Here is a 22,294-nt window from a genome sequence, read left to right on the forward strand (position 1 = left end):
GTGCTTGTGGTATAACATTTCTACCGTTACATTTAAAGAAAACTAAACCAGAAATCAAAAGTTTTTCCAAGTCGATGATCAACATGTTTAAACTTGATAATACATGACTGAAAAGTACATACAATTTTAGTTTTCGGTAATTTGACTCTTGCTAAAGGACAAGGCCATTTTTGCCAACAAACGTCAATGCACTGTCAGCAATTAAACACAAACCAAACTCTCTTTCTTGTAGGGATGATATTTTGATGCTGCTTCTTTTAAAATTGTTATTCACATACCAAATATTTTGTGATGACAAGTGATTTACAAAAAGACTGAATTTAAAAATCAACAAATTTTATTATTAATTAATAAAATTTAATAAACAAACTAAAGAATTTTTAGAAAGCGTGGATGCTGGTTTTAAATAAATATACAAAATATAACAACAACAACAATTTACATAATACATTTTATTTAAATTTGATACTTATGAAAGTTTACGTTTTACAAAACAACTCTAAGTGAATGACCACTGTTGAAAAGAAAATAAATTAATTTATTCAAAAAAAGAAAGAAAGAAATAAATAAATATTTTTAAACATATTCAATTTCGTAAAACTTGTGTATTTTTGACTACAGCGCCCAGCAATCAAACATTGTCTGGACAAAGAAAGAAAAAATTAAATTTCAAGATTCCAAAATTGTCCACCAAAAAACAGAAAACAAAAAGTGAGAAACCGGTGAATTTGAGTTTTTTTGAGTGTGTCTTTTTAAATATTTAATTTTGTGAGTGTTGTTTTTATTTTTTCTTATTATTGCCATTACAACCTTGTTAAATGCAAGGTCGTCTTTGTCAAACGTGGTGGAGTGCAAGATCTTAACTTAAAAAAATCAGCTTAAAGTGTCATCTTTAGAATATTAAAATACAAAAAAAAAAACTAAAAAAAATCATAATAGTTTTTTTTGTTCACAACATCATTTATAATGAAATCATTTACAATTTTATTGTTAATCTTCTTAACATTGGTCATTGTTGACTCTGATGGTAACAGCAACAAAATCAACAATACCACCACCAACAGCAGCAGCAGATTTACCAAAAACACATTTAGTACAAATATTCATAATTTTAACACCTCCATTGTTGGCGATTCATCTTCATCAGCAACATTTCGTGATAAAAGAGGTAAGTTTGTTTATGTTCATCTCTCTTGATATTAATTACAAAAATGTTACTTAGTTGTTGTGTTTTGTAAACAAAAAATAAAAAAAATATTAAAGAATTAAGTTATTAAATTCCATTTGACCTTATGTTGTCATTTTTAGCCGCAGAGATCTTCTTTGATGCTGCATTTGCCGGTCCAAAATCCATTAAGTTGCCATTAACGCACCACAAAAATAATGATTTTTCAAAAAATACATAAAGCTAAAGAGTTTTACGTTGGATTTTAGATAATAATTAGTTTAAAACGATTATAATTGTGATTACTAGCTAATAATTTTAATTATTTTCAATGTTTTTCATTGTACATTGGACAACAAAAAGAATATAAGTTTTTCAAATTTGAATTGGTTTGGAATTTACATACATACAGTAGCCCAATAAAGTCTACATACAGGAATTTAAATTAAATTTCTTTCTTTGAAAGCTGTATTTGTAAATTAAAAGTAATGAAATATATTTGTTAAAAAAATAAATTCACACTAAAAAAAATTAAAACAACTTATGTCGGGTTTAGTAATATTTCCTATCACGTCCAAAATTTCACAGTTATTAGAATTTTTGATTCTGAGTCAAATAACGAATTTTTTTTGTTGGTTTTTCGGGCTTTTATGTTCAAAATATTATGAAACTTAATAGCCCCGCCCAACCAAAAGTAGGTGTGACCGAGAATAAATTTCTTTCATTGAAAAGAAATATACTTAAATCTGAATTCAATTATGAAACAATTCTTTTACTCAGAAACATTTTTAGAACTTGTTCCAAAATCACCAGTTCTAGAACGAATATAATCAAATCTGCTTCAGATTCATTGATAATTCTGAAATATAATTAGAAAATTCTAAAATATAATTCAAAATTTCGAAAATTCAATAGGAATTTTCTAAAATAGAATTAGAAACTTCTGAAATGAAAATTAAAAACTTCTGAAGTGGTGTAGTTTCAAGTGTGGCAACAATATTGAACAAAATATTGGGTGAATAATTTAAAAATGCGGGATTTACAATAGATAGCATACTTTTTGAACGCGGCTTTTGTTTTCAATAACTTATGTCATTTTGAAGGGTACATATCTGTCATTTATTTTCACTAACATGTGGGAAGTTTTGCTTTACTTTTCTAATTTGAAAAAAGTGACGCTGATGCACACCGATTGCTCACCAAATCTAATGGTGAATGTGTTCGAACGGTTTTAACGTGCCCAGCCAAAAAAGTAGGAAGACAAAGAATTGAAGGCGTTACTTCAGGAAGATTGTTGTAAAACTCAACCACACCTTTGGAATAATTTGGAGCTACATTACAATAACCCGAAGCATAAGAGATCGTATGTGAAGCACGGTCAACCAGCCGAATCGACACCAAAGCCAAATATCCATGGCGCTAGGGTAATGCTCTGTATTTGGTGGGACCAAAATACAGACCATCATATGGAACCTGTACCGAACGCAACTGGCCGAAAAGCTCTCAAAATATGCGTCCAGACATGAAACGGTAATATTCAATCATGACTAGTCTGTGCTGGGATCCTGTACCTGTACACTACGGTTACATATTTCATATTACAGTTCAGATTATTATACAACAGGGCCTAAAAATGTTTAGCCAATTTGGACAATGCTAAAGGGAATGTTAAGAATGATATACGGAATAAGGAAATACTTTACTCGGCTTCACGTACGATCTCTTATCTCTAATCTACCATTATTCTACAGTGAATTGGAAGTCATTATGTTTAGTTTTAAACGGTGTAGACACAATGGAAAAAGAAGCTAAAGAAAACATTGTGCACAAATATCTAGAAATATCTAGTCGGATTATAAGATAGCCAAAATCTCATTTTCGGCAGGTATCAGATCAAAAATTTTACGTTTCGGCAGCTCGACGTTGTGTGGCCTTTAAATATGAATACGTAAAATTGAACAAAAATATTAATTTGGCAAGTGAGTCCAGTCAACTGTAATAAAAAAGTTCCCTAAAGTATGCAGTACAAATTTAGATATTTTATTTGCAAATAAATAAGAACAGACTGGTGTGCGTGGGTTGGAGAAACTTGAAGAACTAACATTAGTAAATGCTACCGGGCGAAACAGGGGCGATGAACTACTTATATATAACAAGTAAGAGTGCTATATTCGGCTGTGCCGAATCTTATATACCCTTCCCCAAATTATACTTCAAAATTTTAAATATTTTTAGGTAAACAAAATTTAATTTTTTTTCCAGTTGTTTTTTGAATTTTTTGAAAAAAAAAATTTTTCGATTGTTATTTTAAATTTAATTATTTTTTTTTTTTTAAATTTAAAATTTTTTTTTTTTAAATTTTAAAATTTTTAAAATTTGTTTTTTTTTAAATTTAAATTTTTTTTTTTAAATTTTAAAATTTTTTTTTTTTAAATTTAAAAATTTTTTTTTTTTAAATTTAAAAAATTTTTTTTTTGTTTTTTAAATTTTTTTTTTTTTTTAAAAAAAAATTCGGGTTCAAAATTTTTTTTTCCCGATTTTGACCCATTGTAGGTCCAACTTACTATGGTCTTATATACGTCGTTGCAAATGTCTTTGAAATATCTATCATTAGATATCCATTAGAGTGACAATCAGTTGTATGGAAAAAAATTTTTGTTAAAATTTTGAAGAGTGCCGGGTGGAATATTGTGACACTAGGCCTAAATGTTAAGTGCTGAAAATTTGAGCCAAATCGGACAACGATTTCTGGACGCGCATCGAGGTCAAAGTTCAGATATATGCAAAATTATACTATTTATATGGGATAAATAGGTGAAACTCGTTAAATTTCTGCATTGTTTTCTAGAAATGTATAGATTTATTTATATTAATGAATATTACATTAAAAAATTTGTTTTGAAGTTAACCCTGCATCTCCTTTGTGTCAAAATGACCCAAAAACTGTATTATCGCCAAAATTCGGAAAAAATGCAAATTTTCCAGATATTTTAAAAATTTTGCTAATAAATAAATACTTTTGCAATTGAATGCAAAAGAATCGAAATGTGTACGTAATTATCGTTGTAATGAGATATAAGTGACAAAATTTGGTTAAAAAATGTTAAAGTTATTACAAATTCGCCAGACCATTAACGTGTTTCAGGCCACTTGAACAAAAAATTTAGGGAAAAAAATTAATATATTTCGAGAAAAATTAAAATAAAAGCTCATTTTTACTTAAAATATGTCCATATTTACTTGTATATAAGTTTTTGTCTTCGTAGGATACCGTTAACCTATTCGCAGGTATGGCCAAAAAAAATAATTTTTTTTAACGGCTGTTTCAAAACTCCATTTTCAAATTTTTAAAAATTTTGTTAAACAAATTTCAGATTTATTCGATCATCACATTGGGGTTTATTGAGATCAAAATAGGGAATAAAAATATGAAAAAATTATGTCAATACCTCTTACAGTTTTTCCGTACCTGCGATTGAAATTTTGCGTTTTTCAAGAAAAACTAATTTTTTGTCCATATTTAGGCGAATGAGTCCAATTTCCTTACTGTTATAAATTTTAAGTAAAACCTATTCATAATAGTATAGTCCTTGTAATTTTAAATATGTTCTGAAAGTTTTACTAAAATCGGAAAACGATTACCTTTGAATCGTGAAGGTCAAAGGTCAAATTTTTCAATATTTGGAATTTCTAATGAAAAGATAGCGAAATGTTACATATTTTTGGGCCGATTTTCATGAAACTTGAGGAAAATATAACATAAAGTCCAGAATTTAAAATAACAGCACAAAAATGGAAATTAACCCTTAGCAGCACTTGGGGTCCAAATTATTCTCAACTTTTAAAATCAAGAAAAACACAACCATTTTGACCCCAAGTCCTCTTAAAGGTTAAAATTCATTTTTGCAATGTTGTTGTAAATGCTAGACCCCAATATATATTTTCCTCAAGTTTCATGAAAATCGGCCCAAAAATATGTAACATTTCGCTATCTTTTCATAAGAAATTCCAAATATTGAAAAATTTGACCTTTGACCTTCACGATTCAAAGGTTATCGTTTTCCGATTTCAGTAAAACTTTCAGAACATATTTAAAATTACAAGGACTATACTATTATGAATAGGATTTACTTAAAATTTATAACAGTAAGGAAATTGGACTCATTCGCCTAAATATGGACAAAAAATTAGTTTTTCTTGAAAAACGCAAAATTTCAATCGCAGGTACGGAAAAACTGTAAGAGGTATTGACATAATTTTTTCATATTTTTATTCCCTATTTTGATCTCAATAAACCCCAATGTGATGATCGAAAAAAACTGAAATTTGTTTAACAAAATTTTTAAAAATTTGAAAATGGAGTTTTGAAACAGCCGTTAAAAAAAATTATTTTTTTTGGCCATACCTGCGAATAGGTTAACGGTTCCTACGAAGACAAAAACTTATATACAAGTAAATATGGACATATTTTAAGTAAAAATGAGCTTTTATTTTAATTTTTCTCGAAATATATAATTTTTTTTCCTAAATTTTTTGTTCAAGTGGCCTGAAACACGTTAATGGTCTGGCGAATTTGTAATAACTTTAACATTTTTTAACCAAATTTTGTAACTTATATCTCATTACAACGATAATTACGTACACATTTCGATTCTTTTGCATTCAATTGCAAAAGTATTTATTTATTAGCAAAATTTTTAAAATATCTGGAAAATTTGAATTTTTTCCGAATTTTGGCGATAATACAGTTTTTGGGTCATTTTGACACAAAGGAGATGCAGGGTTAACTTCAAAACAAATTTTTTAATGTAATATTCATTAATATAAATAAATCTATACATTTCTAGAAAACAATGCAGAAATTTAACGAGTTTCACCTATTTATCCCATATAAATAGTATAATTTTGCATATATCTGAACTTTGACCTCGATGCGCGTCCAGAAATCGTTGTCCGATTTGGCTCAAATTTTCAGCACTTAACATTTAGGCCTAGTGTCACAATATTCCACCCGGCACTCTTTGAAATCTAAAAAAAAAAAATCGGCTGTCACTCTAATATCCATATTGTCTATATTAATGTCTTAGTAATCCAGATATAGGTAAAAAATAGGTCAAAAATAGAGGTTGTCTTGGTTTTTTCCTCATATCTCAGCCATTTGTGGACCGATTTTGCTGATTTTAAATAGCAAAATTCTCGAAAGCATGTCTGACCGAATTATTGAAGATTTGGATCCCGAAGATATCTGGGGTCTTCAGAAAACTGATTTCAACAGACAGACAGACAGACGGACAGACAGACAGACAGACAGACAGACAGACAGACAGACAGACAGACAGACAGACAGACAGACAGACAGACAGACAGACAGACAGACAGACAGACAGACAGACAGACAGACAGACAGACAGACAGACAGACAGACAGACAGACAGACAGACAGACAGACAGACAGACAGACAGACAGACAGACAGACAGACAGACAGACAGACAGACAGACAGACAGACAGACAGACAGACAGACATACAGACAGACAGACAGACAGACAGACAGACAGACAGACAGACAGACAGACAGACAGACAGACAGACAGACATACAGACAGACAGACAGACAGACAGACAGACAGACAGACAGACAGACAGACAGACAGACAGACAGACAGACAGACAGACAGACAGACAGACAGACAGACAGACAGACAGACAGACAGACAGACAGACAGACAGACAGACAGACAGACAGACAGACAGACAGACAGACAGACAGACAGACAGACAGACAGACAGACAGACAGACAGACAGACAGACAGACAGACAGACAGACAGACAGACAGACAGACAGACAGACAGACAGACAGACAGACAGACAGACAGACAGACAGACAGACAGACAGACAGACAGACAGACAGACAGACAGACAGACAGACAGACAGACAGACAGACAGACAGACAGACAGACAGACAGACAGACAGACAGACAGACAGACAGACAGACAGACAGACAGACAGACAGACAGACAGACAGACAGACAGACAGACAGACAGACAGACAGACAGACAGACAGACAGACAGACAGACAGACAGACAGACAGACAGACAGACAGACAGACAGACAGACAGACAGACAGACAGACAGACAGACAGACAGACAGACAGACAGACAGACAGACAGACAGACAGACAGACAGACAGACAGACAGACAGACAGACAGACAGACAGACAGACAGACAGACAGACAGACAGACAGACAGACAGACAGACAGACAGACAGACAGACAGACAGACAGACAGACAGACAGACAGACAGACAGACAGACAGACAGACAGACAGACAGACAGACAGACAGACAGACAGACAGACAGACAGACAGACAGACAGACAGACAGACAGACAGACAGACAGACAGACAGACAGACAGACAGACAGACAGACAGACAGACAGACAGACAGACAGACAGACAGACAGACAGACAGACAGACAGACAGACAGACAGACAGACAGACAGACAGACAGACAGACAGACAGACAGACAGACAGACAGACAGACAGACAGACAGACAGACAGACAGACAGACAGACAGACAGACAGACAGACAGACAGACAGACAGACAGACAGACAGACAGACAGACAGACAGACAGACAGACAGACAGACAGACAGACAGACAGACAGACAGACAGACAGACAGACAGACAGACAGACAGACAGACAGACAGACAGACAGACAGACAGACAGACAGACAGACAGACAGACAGACAGACAGACAGACAGACAGACAGACAGACAGACAGACAGACAGACAGACAGACAGACAGACAGACAGACAGACAGACAGACAGACAGACAGACAGACAGACAGACAGACAGACAGACAGACAGACAGACAGACAGACAGACAGACAGACAGACAGACAGACAGACAGACAGACAGACAGACAGACAGACAGACAGACAGACAGACAGACAGACAGACGGACATGGCTTAATCGACTCCGCTATCTATAAGGATCCAGAATATATATACTTTATAGGGTCGGAAATGAAAAATGTAGAAATTACAAACGGAATGACAAACTTATATATACCCTTCTCACGAAGCTGAAGGGTATAAAAAGAGAGTTTGGAAAAGCGATTGCTGTCATTTATAAGACATCACACATCTGATACAAAGTTTTATCCAAGTTGTCATTACTCAAATACAACTTTGAAATGATATAATGAGAATAATATTGATGTTATACCAAAACACATCAATTAAACAAATTGCCCAAATCTTTGTCCAATCGAGATATATTCGGAAATTGTTAAACGTAAAGTGAAAAAGAGTGCAGGTACAGTAAATAACCAGATTTTGATGAGAACAAAGTGGAATAAATATGCTGGAATAACGGTAGAAGATGGAAGAAAAGTTGAGCAGCTATTAATGGGAGGCATAAGAAAAAGCCAGAATATTTATTTGCAATAAAAACAAATAAACCTACAGTTATATTGGCTTTAAAGCTTAATAAATTACCTTTAATTGCATTTATAAAATGTTAACATACGTTGTTTCATTTAAAAGTTATACTCGCTTTAATCCGTACGGATTTTAAGTGGCCACTTCTTTAATGGATCCATTTTTCTTCGCAAGTAATTATTCGATTCAAAAAGCATCCCGGGGCTTCCCGGTACACATTTCCCGGGAATTTTGCCAATTTTTAATTACCCGATTCCCGGGATTTATAGTCGGGAATCCCGGGAATTAACAACTGACAAAACTACAAAGAAAACAAGTTAGAACGTTATTTTTCACCAAAAAAAAGTGAAAATTCTGGAAATACACTTATCGGTCATGGTATAGGATTAAAAAGCTGTACGTAAAATTAATTTTTTCATAAACTGTATGGATGTAACGCACGGAAAAACTTTTAATATGAAAAATTTTATAGATATTAAGAACATATTTTTGGTTGATTTTATTTAAATTGGTATTCAAAATATATAAAAGTGGAATTAGAATCGAATTACTGCATTCGGGGACATCTAAATTTAGATCCTACTACCAATAAACATTTCCTATTAACACACTTTTGTCATGCGTCGATAAAAAAAACATCAAAAATACGTATAATGCCTATAAATGGCATTCATTCCTTTGAGAATTTATTATACCCTTCACCATGAGTGGCAAGGGTATATAGTTTGTCATTCCGTTTGTAATTTCCACATTTTTCATTTGCGACCCCATAAAGTATATATATTCTGGATCGTTATAGATAGCGGAATCGATATAGCCATGTCCGTCTGTCCGTCTGTGCGTTGAAATCAACTTTCCGAAGCCTCCAAATAACTTACATACACGATTCATACATCAATATCTCCGAAATTCTTCCGGCTCGGTCGCTATTTAAAATCGAGAAAATCGGTTCAGAAATGGCTGAGATATAAGGAAAAAACTAGGACAACCTCGATTTTTGACCTATATCTGGATTACTAAGTCATTAATATAGACAATATGGATATCTAATGATATATATTTCAAACGTATATAAGACCATTAGAGTGACAGCCGATTTTTTTTTTTTAGATTTCAAAGAGTGCCGGGTGGAATATTGTGACACTAGGCCTAAATGTTAAGTGCTGAAAATTTGAGCCAAATCGGGCAACGATTTCTGGACGCGCATGGAGGTCAAAGTTCAGATATATGCAAAATTATACTATTTATATGGGATAAATAGGTGAAACTCGTTAAATTTCTGCATTGTTTTCTAGAAATGTATAGATTTATTTATATTAATGAATATTACATTAAAAAATTTTTGTTGGAAGTTAACCCTGCATCTCCTTTGTGTCAAAATGACCCAAAAACTGTATTATCGCCAAAATTCGGAAAAAATGCAAATTTTTCAGATATTTTAAAAATTTTGCTACTAAATAAATACTTTTGCAATTGAATGCAAAAGAATTGAAATGTGTACGTAATTATCGTTGTAATGAGATATAAGTGACAAAATTTGGTTAAAAAATGTTAAAGTTATTACAAATTCGCCAGACCATTAACGTGTTTCAGGCCACTTGAACAAAAAATTTAGGAAAAAAATTAATATATTTCGAGAAAAATTAAAATAAAAGCTCATTTTTACTTAAAATATGTCCGTATTTACTTGTATATAAGTTTTTGTCTTCGTAGGATACCGTTAACCTATTCGCAGGTATGGCCAAAAAAAATAATTTTTTTAACGGCTGTTTCAAAACTCCATTTTCAAATTTTTAAAAATTTTGTTAAACAAATTTCAGATTTTTTCGATCATCACATTGGGGTTTATTGAGATCAAAATAGGGAATAAAAATATGAAAAAATTATGTCAATACCTCTTACAGTTTTTCCGTACCTACGATTTAAATTTTGTGATTTTCAAGAAAAACAAATTTTTTGTCCATATTTAGGCGAATGAGTCCAATTTCCTTACTGTTATAAATTTTAAGTAAAACATATTCATAATATTATAGTCCTTATAATTTTAAATATGTTCTGAAAGTTTTACTAAAATCGGAAAACTATTACCTTTGAATCGTGAAGGTCAAAGGTCAAATTTTTCAATATTTGGAATTTCTAATGAAAAGATAGCGAAATGTTACATATTTTTGGGCCGATTTTCATGAAACTGGAGGAAAATATTATTTTAATTTTTCTCGAAATATCTAAATTTTTTTTCTAAATTTTTTGTTCAATTGGCCTGAAACACGGTAATGGTCTGGCGAATTTGTAATAACTTTAACATTTTTTAATCAAATTTTGTCATTTATATCTCATTACAACGATAATTACGTACATATTTTGATTCTTTTGCATTCAATCGCAAAAGTATTTATTTAGTAGCAACATTTTTTCAAAAACTGAAAAATTTGCATTTTTCTCTAATTTTGGCGATAATACAGTTTTTGGGTCATTTTGAACCAAAGGAGATACAGGGTTAATTTCCAAAACTTTTTTTTAATGTAATATTCATTAATATAAATAAATCTACATATTTCTAGAAAACGATGCAGAAAGTTAACGAGTTTCACCTATTTATTCCATATTAACAGTAAAATTTTGCATATATCTGAACTTTGACCTCGATGCGCGTCCAGAAATCGTTGCCCGATTTGGCTCAAATTTTCAGCACTTAACATTTAGGCCTAGTGTCACAATATTCCACCCGGCACTCTTCAAAATTTTAACAAAAATTTTTTTCCATACAACTGATTGTCACTCTAAAGACCATAGTAAGTTCGACATGCAATGGGTCAAAATCGGAAAAAAATATTTTTTAACCCGAATTTTTTTTTAATAAAAATTTTTTTTTGTCATAAATTCTTTTCCCAAAAATTAATTAAGAAATTTAAAAAAAAAAATTTTGAAAAACCTTTTTTTTTAAAAAAATGAAAAAACAATTTGGAAAAAAAAAATTTTTTTAAAAAATTTTAAAACATGAAAAAAAAAATTAATGTTTCAAAACAGCCGAATATAGCTCTCTTACTTGTTATTTGTAGAATTGATTCCTTATTGAATTATTATAAATTTCTTTTATTCAAATCCGTTATAAAATAGTTTAAAAAATTTATTGAATGATTAAATTTGTGTTCAATTCAAATCTATCACAAAAAGGTTTAAGTCGATTTTTTTTCAATTAATTTTGTAAATGATTAACAGCTAAACAAAACTTAATGAAGAAAAAAAATTTAATTCAATTTGTAGTAGATTACAATTAACAAAACAATTCACAGGATGAATTCTGTTATGAATTAATTAATTTACAGAAAAAGCAATGGGAATTTATAAAATGAAAGTCTGAAATTTTTTAATTACGAATTAAGATTTCAGTGAATAAGGCTCAAATTGAATTACAAGAATTAATTCGATGATTATAGCACTCAGTTTTTGTATGAAATTTCTAATTTACCATATCATTATATATTTCGGGAATAGCCGGGAACCCGGGAATTTACAAAAACAATTTCCCGTTTCCCGGGAATCAAAAAGATGGGGAAATTAAAAACCCTACATTTAAGCATCATTTTGGACATGCAAAATCGTCTTTCAATGTATCTCGGTTTCAATTCGTGTGGTACCCAATTTACCTGATATTGGATGAATCCTGCTGCTCGCATACGTGTTGAAATTGCTGCTTGAGTAGCTGCCAATGATTTTGCAGGCTCAATTCATGGAGTAATATCTCCAATTCTTGGTTTTCATACTGTTTTGGCTGGCCTGGGCGATCTTTGTCTTCCGTGTCAAAAGCTATCAAAAATTAAAAAACCAAGCTTTCAGATTAGTTTCCGCAGAATTGAAGAATTTCAAAACAATGAAATCTACTGCCAATTAAAATTGATTAGATGAAGCCAAAACAAGCTATTGGTTCTACGCTTATTAACAATTATTAAGCTACTCATATCATACCACTGTGTACTGTCAAAAGGTCAATAAAGGCCAAACTTTTGTCTGACTTCTGAAGATTAATAAAACTGAAATGTTAATAATTCTTCAACAATAGATACATTTTAGAATAAGATAAATTTTAAAATATTTGTAAGAACACTTGTAGTTTTATTAATAAAACAAATCAAAAGCCTAAAAGGGTGAATAACATTTTAATAAAGAAATTGAGCGTGTGTCCGAATTATAAACTATGATTATTTCTTTGTATTGAAATTTACAAACAAAAAGCGTTTGAAATGTTGTATTAACATAAAACAATAATCAATCAAATTAAAAATTTAAATATAGTGTTTGAAACATTTGAAAGGAAAATTATAAAGTAGTGATTACAAAACATTTAATTCTAATTTAATAGTGGTATTCATTTGAGTTTATGTATTAAGTAGAAGAATTTGTATAATATAGTTTGATTCATTAATTTTTAGATTCTTAGAACTTTAAATTGGTAGCACTGTTTTCTGTGACAACTGATTTGACAGCACTCGGTTTTTTTGAGGTTAGTTTGGTTTGTCAATTTATCATGAATAGGCTCATGTCAGATAAAACAAATGGCCTATTGTCAGAAAGACGCTATTTGGTTTAGCTTCCTATACAGGTACAAACAAATGAAATTCGGATTAATTGTCATATATGTGTGTATATAAATTTGATAAGTCCATTCTACTAACACGAGAAGCAGAATAATTCTTGACATTCCCATAAATTTTTCCAAAAAAAAAACTTCCGTTCATATCAATCCATTGTTGAAACCTCGATTGTGAAATAAAACAATATAATTTCATTTTATTATTTTATTTCAAAGAAATATTTATACCAACCAGTATGGATTATGTTAATCATTAAGAACATAAAAATATGAAATAAATTATATGACTTAGCTTATGTATGTGCGCAAATCTGTCAATTTTAATAATTTTATTATATTTTGAATATCATTTAGTAAAAAACCTGTATGGGAATGACATAGATACTTACTTTCTTATGTCATTTCTTCTACATTTTTCTACCATGTTTTTTTGTCTTAATTTAGAAAAACATAACGGTTTTTATAATTAAATAATTCACTGAATCATAATAAAAATTAGAATATTCAGATTAAAATTAATTTTTTGGCTTATTTGCGTCTTAATAAATGTATGTTTGTTTGTTCGTATATATTTTCTTATTGACATTAGTAAAAGCTATAACAACTTTTTTGAATTTCATTTAAATATGACACAGATTTAGTTAGAAGATCGTTAGATAATCTGTAAAGATCAAACAAAATCCATTTTTATTTAGTTTAAAAGTAATTTTTTAGATTGGGTTGATTTTCTAAAAATAAAAAGCTTTATTGGATTTATGGTTATTTTCTAAAATTTTTTGTTTGATTTCAAAACAATAACAAATTTAGAATAATAATTTTGTGCAATTATAAATATTTGTTAAAAAAATGATTAATAAAAAACAATCCATTAAAATCTCTAAACAATTAAACATTTTAAAATTAATACGAATAATTTCAATTGAAATTATTTTACCTAAATAAAAATTTGAATTTAAATCTAATTTGGTATGTGAATAAATTAAGCAGTTATCATCATAAATTATTTAATATTTATTGTTTAGATAAGCAATTCTTATTAAGTATGAATATTGTTTTCATTTTGGGCTACAATTAAAATTTTTATTTCAAAATAATAAAAACAAATATTAAATAAGAACAATAATTGTTAATGTTTACGAATCAAACTCAATTTAATTGATTTTATGATAATTTTGAGTATTTATATTCCATTTACTTAAAATTTTATTATTGTTTATCAGTTATAATTTTGAACAAAACAATTTATTTAATTTTATCACTGAACGATCACGTGAACTTTTAAATAATTCAGTAGTCAAAATCATGTTCAATATCCCTAACTTAATTTACATATGTATCAAATGACTGCTTCCGAAATTCCCCCCGATAAAATGTCTTATTTTAGAAACTACTTAAAAAAGCTAAATATGATCGACAATGATCTAATGAGTTAGATATCTCTCTCAACTGTATGAGTCCAAGAACTTAGATGACAACTATAGGTAACTGAGAGCCAAAACCCTAAGTCTGTTGTCAAAGGCCTAATTTATGAGAAAAAAAATTGCTTTTTATTGAGATTTTGAAAAATTTAAAAATCAAAATGATCCGCCCACTTTTACGCCCACCTCCCATACAAAGTGAAAATTAAATTTTGACCTACGGCATTGATTTTTGGCACATATCATTTTTAAACACTCAGAAATTTGAAAAATATCCGCCCACTTTTACGCCCACTTCCCATACAACTTGTATTGAAAAAGTTTCATAACTCCCTTGATTTTTAATGTATCAACTCAATTTTCTTAAAAAATAAATATTATAGTTGTAGAATGGGCTCCTGAAAATATATACCTTTTACGCCCTTCTCCCATAGAAAAAACATGAATAAGTAATTTAAGCATAGTCTTTTAATAATTTTTTAACATCATTATCGTACTCCTATTTTTTGATTTGCAGCTCTGAGCGAAATCTGTTTAGAAATGGGTCTGAAGACAATAAAAGATTATGCATTACGTCTTCATTAGTGGCTACACGTCCAATTCTTCGCGAATGATGTAATCTATAGGCTCTATAGACTTTACTCCTCGCTTCCTGAGCTTCCTCGCATAGCATACCTAATACAAATAATCAATTAAAATGTAAAAAATTCAAATGAAATCATTGAATAAGGGCCTTTAGATACAGACATACCTATTGGCAGAATAGCTTCTGCTATAATTTTGCCACCATGCACCAAAATCTTATGCACAGTTACAGGCATGTAGTACCAGACATAGAGATCAACAAACAACTTGGCAGTATCCATGTAATATATATGAAATTTGTTAGTGTCTATCGCTGCATTACAATTTATTGTTGCCAAAATAATTTTAAATCTATGTATTAATTCTTCTGCAATTTTGGTTGGATTTTCGAAAAACCTTCTTGCCGTATTGCCATCGTTTGATGTGCCCATACCTTGCTTCACTGCGTCCACATTTATGCCCAGCGTCAACTTTAATCTCTTCTGAATTTGAGCTTTATTTGCCGCCATTTCAATTTTTGTACAACTATCTGTTCTCCATTTTTTGAAACTTAGACGGTAAGAAATGTGCAAAATAAAAAATAATGTTAAAGAGGACAGATTAAGACATTTATAGTCCGATTTGTCCCTTTAAACAAAAAAAAAAAATAAAAAGTATTACCCAGCTTTGACGTTGATCGACTGGCTTGAGTTTACTTAATAATTTAAGTATAAAAAATAATAGAATAACAAAACACCCAGGAAAGGAGATAAATTTCTCCTTCCTACAACTAAAGAATTATGGCAACAACAACATGCATGAACGAAAATTCATGTTTTGTTACTTTATCACTATATCACTTTATAGTTTTTACTGTTTTTTTTTGGAAAGGAGCCGGTAGGAGCAGCTGAATTTTTAACTTTTAGCTGAGACTTCAAGCTGTAATTTGACATCTTTCGTTAAACAGCGCTAAAAAGATGCAGTCCACTAAAGTTGATGAACATTGAAATTCTGATGTTGTTTATATTTTGTTCTACGAAATTTTTTATATGGCACTTTTTCCAACTTTTTTTTAATGCAAATCTCATCTATGGCAATTGTCATTTACGAAAATATACAACAAAGTCAAATGATAAGTTTACTGTGATTGTACCAAAAGATTGAATATACAGTAAATTTGCATGCCATTTTAAACAAGCGAACATATATGAACTTCGATCGTGTCTGTCCAAACAAATAATAAATATATCAGCCTAATATTACGGAATCATAATATTCTGATATCTGACAACAAATTACCAGAAAATTATCCAAATCGGCGAACATGAAAAAAATTAACTTCGGCCACTCTTCAACCATTGTGGGACGGGGTTATCGGAAACCTTTACAAAATAATTAAAAACATATTTGGTCATCTAAAATCGGTTACCATATTTTGTTATCGACTATGCGATTTGAAAATGTTTGCCCTAAAGTTGAATTTTACATAAAAAATAGGCGTTTTTTGGATGGATCTGGTCCCCTCGGTATCAAACATTTTCATTTCATAGCTTTTCAAAAAGTATAAATTCCTACATCTTCTTAGAATTTTTTTAGATAACTTGAAAAGAAAAAAACTAAATTTTTTCCGTTTTAAATTCAAATGCAAATAACTTTGGAGTTAGTTATGATTTTGAAACAATTTTCTTATTATACCCTTCATCTTCGTGAGAAGTGTATATATAAGTTTGTCATTCCGTTTGTAATTTCCACAATATAATTTTCCGACCCTATAAAGTATATATATTCTGGATCCTTATAGACAGAGGAGTCGATTAAGCCATGTCTGTCTGACTGTCTGTCTATTAAAAACAACTTTCCGAAGCCCCCATAATTTACATACACGATTCATACATCAATATCTCTGGGATTCTTCCGGCTTGGTTGCTAATTAAAATCGAAAAAATCGGTCCACAAATGGCTGAGATATAAGGAAAAAAACCACGACAACCTAGATTTTTGACCTATATCTGGATTACTAAGACATTAATATAGACAATATGGATATCTAATGATATTTCAAAGACCTTTGCAACGACTATATAAGACCATAGTTAGTTGGACCTAAAATGGGTCAAAATCGGAACAAATTTTTTAACCCGAATTTTTTTTTACCAAAAGTTTTTTTCCCTAAATAATAAAAAAAAAATTTTAAATTTAAAAAACAATTCGACATTTTTTTTTCAAAAAATAAAAAAAACTTTGTAAAAAAAAAATAAATTTTGTTTACCTACAAAATTTTTGAAATTTGTATTTTGAAGTATAGTTTGGTGAAGGGTATATAAGATTCGTCACAGCCAAATATAGCTCTCTTACTTGTTTGACACATACATTTGGCCATTAAAAGAAAAATGGAGAGAAGCGGGAAATATGTATTTGGACCCTCTGCTTAACAGCGAATATCTCCTAAGCTATAAGAGATAATTGATAGCTACGATAAGGAACTTAAACGAAGAAAAGGGATCGTTTTAAAAATGTAAGATACCCGAGGTGTCATACTTTGGGGACATCTGGCCGCGGCCGTAGTGGGCCTATAATATCAAAATTCAAAACTTAAACTCGACAATACTTCCTCTTTGCGCATGTGAAATTTCATTCAAACCGGACTAACCGTTTAGAAGTTACAGAATAATTTCCCTCTGTTTTTTGTTCTACTTAAACCACTGTGCAACACTTAAATTTGTTTGCTTAGAGATTCAAATTAAATAATTCAATTTGAGCTTAATTCACTAAAATCTTAAGAATTGAAAAATAGCAGCAATTAATTTTCTAAATTTATTCACAAAACTAATTCTTTAGCTTCATTCATAGGCCATTATTTGAATAGAGTTCATTCAGTTATGTTTTTAGCTTTTAATTGATTTGAATTAAATTACAGAAAACTTGAATGATCCAATAAGGAATTAATTCTATAAAGAATGAATTCTCAAATGAATGAATTCAATACGTTTGAATTACTAAGGAAATAAGAGAACGTTTTAATTAATGCTGAATGTATTAATGGAATGGGAAAGAGATTAAATTTTATTTGATTTTGAAAATTGAATAAGAAACTTATACTTTTGAACCTATGCTTTTTTCTCTAGTTGACATAAAGTTGGACTGAAATATAATTTTTTATGTTTTCCATAAAAATTCCTGCTACTGGTTTTTCTGGCAACGAGCCTCGTCATAATATTCATTTCGTTCAGGATTATGTGTACCCTGTAATATCTAACATCCTCCAGGATCGTTGCATAAAAAAATAGTTGACATTACCATTGAAGTTATCATTGAGTTTAACCCACCTACCGCAGGTCCAAGTTTATCAATCATAATTAGTATTACAAATCATTTGCTAAGTACTTTATAAACTTTTTCATTTTCTTTTTATACCCTTCACCTTCGTGAGAAGGGTATATATAAGTTTGTCATTCCGTTTGTAATTTCTACATTTTTCATTTCCGACCCTATAAAGTATATATATTCTGGATCCTTATAGATAGCGGAGTCGATTAAGCCATGTCCGTCTGTCTGTCTGTTGAAATCAATTTTCTGAAGACCCCAGATATCTTCGGGATCCAAATCTTCAATAATTCTGTCAGACATGCTTTCGGAGATATGAGCAAAAAACCGGGACAACCTCGATTTTTAACCTATTTTTGATCTATATCTGGATTACTAAGTCATTAATATAGACAATATGGATATCTAATGATAAATATTTCAAAGTCCATTGCAACGATGTAGATAAGTTGGACCTACAATGGGTCAAAATCGGGAAAAATATTTTTGAACCCGAATTTTTTTTCATCAAAATATTTTTTTTGTCATACATTTTTTTTACAAAAAAAAATAAATTTAAAAAAAGAAATTTTTCAAAAATTTGGAAAAAACTTTTTTTAAAAAAAATTAAAAAAAAAATTTTGAAAAACAATAAAAAAAAAAATTTAATTTTGTTTACCTAAAAATATTTAAAAAAAATTATTTTAAAGCATAATTTGGTGAAGGGTATATAAGATTCGGCACAGCCGAATATAACTCTCTTACTTGTTTAAAAATAAATACCTCAATTCAGCCTTTTGCTTTCCCACCTCACTTGAAAATCCCATTAGCAATGATTAAAAGGATTTAACAAAAATAAATACTTTTACTTATAATTTCATATTAAAAGTCATAACAGAAATTAATTGTGTAATAATTCGGGGGATTTTTGTTGATTTAAAACTGATGCCTATCAAAACATAAAGTCTGCATCTGTATATGTCTGTCGTCTTGTGTAATTAAATGGTAAAATGATTCCAACATTAATTGTGTATTTACTCGAGTGGACTCACGATAAACAAAACAAACAAAAAAAATATATTAAGTGATAAAAAAAAACTTTAAAAAATTATTAACGCATATACTACTTGTATGTATAAAATTTAATTACATTTTAATTTCATTTTATTTCATTTCAATAACAATAAATTGTGTATGGGCACAACGAAATCAAAACTCATTGGTTTTACATAAAATATTATTAAAGTTTTGGATGAAATTTTGTGATACAAATACCCTTGACACAAATACAATGCTAAAGAAACAAAAAAAATACAAATTATTCAGTAAATGACAAAACAAATTCTCATAAACCAAATATTGAAACAGCAACCAACAACAACTGTCACTTAGATCATCAATTGTCATTCAGCAAAGACTTTGTAAAATTGAAATCACCAACCACGCTTAGAAAATCAAGCAAACAGACAAACAAATTTGCAATTGACCCTAAGCGCCTCCAACCAACTGAGTGCTTTACTGTGTAGTTTTCTACCTTCAAGCAATTCACGCATGAGCTTTTAAGATTTTACACTATTGATAGCGATGCACAGCAACCAGCCAACCAACACCATTGGATAAAAGAGTGGTCATGGATGAGTTTGGGTGAGACGTTGATGATGATGTTGTACATGATGATGGTATATAATTTATCAATAAATTATAACTTGAATATGATGAACATCATTCTAGTTTAATGTAGGGGGTTTCAACTTGTATACAAGTTGCTTGCTTGTAAATCTGGTTTAAATATTTATGAACAAAATAAAAAAAAAATCAATATTCAATTATAATTATTTATACACTTAATATGTATGAACGAGTACTTGTGATGTGCATATGTTTGTTAATAATTAAAAAAAATATCTTTAATATTTATAAAAAATATCTGAAGCTGCAACTGAAACTGAAACTTGAGTATTACGAGATGATAAATGTACTGGCCATTTAAAAAAGTACTTTGCAAAAGTGAAACCTTCCATGTATAGATTTATATGGACAACAACTCTTTTACACTATTTTTCTATTAAACATCAGTTTTACATCACTGAAGTGGTTTTAGTTCATTAAATTGGAAAAATACTTGAAGCAGCAGAATAATTGCATTCATTATAATATTGATTTATTATTTTGTAATTAACTTGTAAAGTCACAGTTTTACACAAATATGCAGATGATGTTTTGTTTTCAGAACACCTTAATGCCCTTGAAAGGTTATTTAATTTACTGATCATTTTTTAATTTTTTTCCTTATTCGATTTATTTTGTTAAAGTTGGGAGCATTATTTTATTTTAAATAAAACTTGTTTGTGCGGGAACTTGAACCCTCGATACCAACATTGATTTAGAAGCATTTAGGAACGATCCTCACTCCCTCTCTCTTTCTCTCTTTTCAAATTAAGGACTGAGATCGTAAAATTCTTAACACATGTTCTTCATTAAAACTTTTAACCCAAGTATTATTTGATTCTTTTTTTATCAAGTTATCTTTGTAAAGCATGTCACACAGTGGTTTAGAAACTTTTTTTTTTTGGAAATAATTCGGTATCTCGGGAACTATTGGAGATATTATTACAAAATTTCACATGGTTAGAGCTGAGGTGTTTTTGAGTTGAATTACATTTGTTCAGCTTCCTAGGGGTAATACGGGCCCCTCAAAGTTGGTCACCTCGGGTCTCAAAATTTTTAAAAAAATCCCCAAAAATTCATTTATGATCCGAATGAGCTAAAATATCAATCCTCAGGTCATAATGTTTTCAACAGTATCAAATACTTATATAAAAAGCCTTTATTTACTCCTCAGAACTTCCACAAACCTTGCCCGCTTTGACAAATTTGTACGTTTTTTCATATAATGCGTGCAAAAATCTGTTACACTAAAATTTCTGTTAAGTCAGTATGTGTTTGAATTCAAAATTTACATTTGATATGTTAATAACATTTTGTACGCATTATATGAAAAAATGTACAAATTTGTCAAAGCGGGCAAGGTTTGTGGAACTTCTGAGGAGTAAATAAAGGCTTTTTATATAAGTATTTGATACTGTTGAAAACATTATGACCTGAGGATTGATATTTTAGTAAAATTAAATAATTTTATAAAATTTTGGGACTTCATTTACCTTAAAAACTAAAAAAACTTTCATATGGTGATTTTCCACGAATAAAAATATAAAATTTGATTTAATGTAAAATTTTAACGGTTAAAGATATCATAACAAAATTGGGAACTAATTTAGATCCAAATGTCCTTAAATTAATGACATTATAATTTTTGACATTTTTTATTTTCAAATACCGAAATTCCTAAAACGGGGAAAATGTGTTCCAAAAACTGAGTTTTTTTAGAAAAGTGCCTACTGTGATGCTATTTACCGTGTGATAGTAAAACAACTTTCTAAGTATTTAAACAACATATAGGGTTATACAAATACGGAACTTTTTCGAGGATCGGTGCTTTGCCTTTTTAGAATTTTTTACTGAAACCTAAATATTTTTTTTAAAATTGTCCAAGTTTGGATAGGTCTGGGGGATACTGTGTCCGCTTAAGTGAGCCCAATTTTACTTTACATGCTTTTGCATTAAGTTTTCTTTCCGGAACATATAAAAATTGTATATAGTCCCAAAGAAAATTTGTTTCTACAAAAGAAAAAATATAGGGACTTTTTTAGGAAAAATCGTAAAAAATTAGGCCCATTTTACATGTTCCAACTTTGGATGCGTGTAACTTTTTACACGGACGAGAT

At 30.1% G+C, this 22,294-nt stretch overlaps 2 protein-coding genes across 2 annotated transcripts in view; one reads left to right on the top strand and one right to left on the bottom strand.

The window, feature by feature from the left end:
• The first annotated feature begins 707 nt into the window (after positions 1-707).
• The window catches only part of tfc (triforce), a 136,565-nt gene continuing 114,978 nt past the window's right edge, over positions 708-22,294 (top strand). The window contains exon 1 of the mRNA XM_065505177.1: positions 708-1,168. Within this exon, the coding sequence (XP_065361249.1) occupies positions 967-1,168 (202 nt within the window). The 5' untranslated portion in view covers positions 708-966. The remainder of the gene's footprint in view (positions 1,169-22,294) is intronic.
• Positions 15,142-15,736, bottom strand: LOC135953409 (uncharacterized). The gene is made up of 2 exons (XM_065503308.1): positions 15,394-15,736; positions 15,142-15,317 (listed from the first exon to the last, which is right to left on the bottom strand). The coding sequence occupies exons 1-2, from the start codon at positions 15,734-15,736 to the stop codon at positions 15,142-15,144; spliced, it is 519 nt and encodes a 172-aa protein (XP_065359380.1).

The sequence above is a fragment of the Calliphora vicina genome, chromosome 3, assembly GCF_958450345.1.
Source record: "Calliphora vicina chromosome 3, idCalVici1.1, whole genome shotgun sequence".
NCBI classification, from domain to species: Eukaryota; Metazoa; Arthropoda; class Insecta; order Diptera; family Calliphoridae; genus Calliphora; species Calliphora vicina.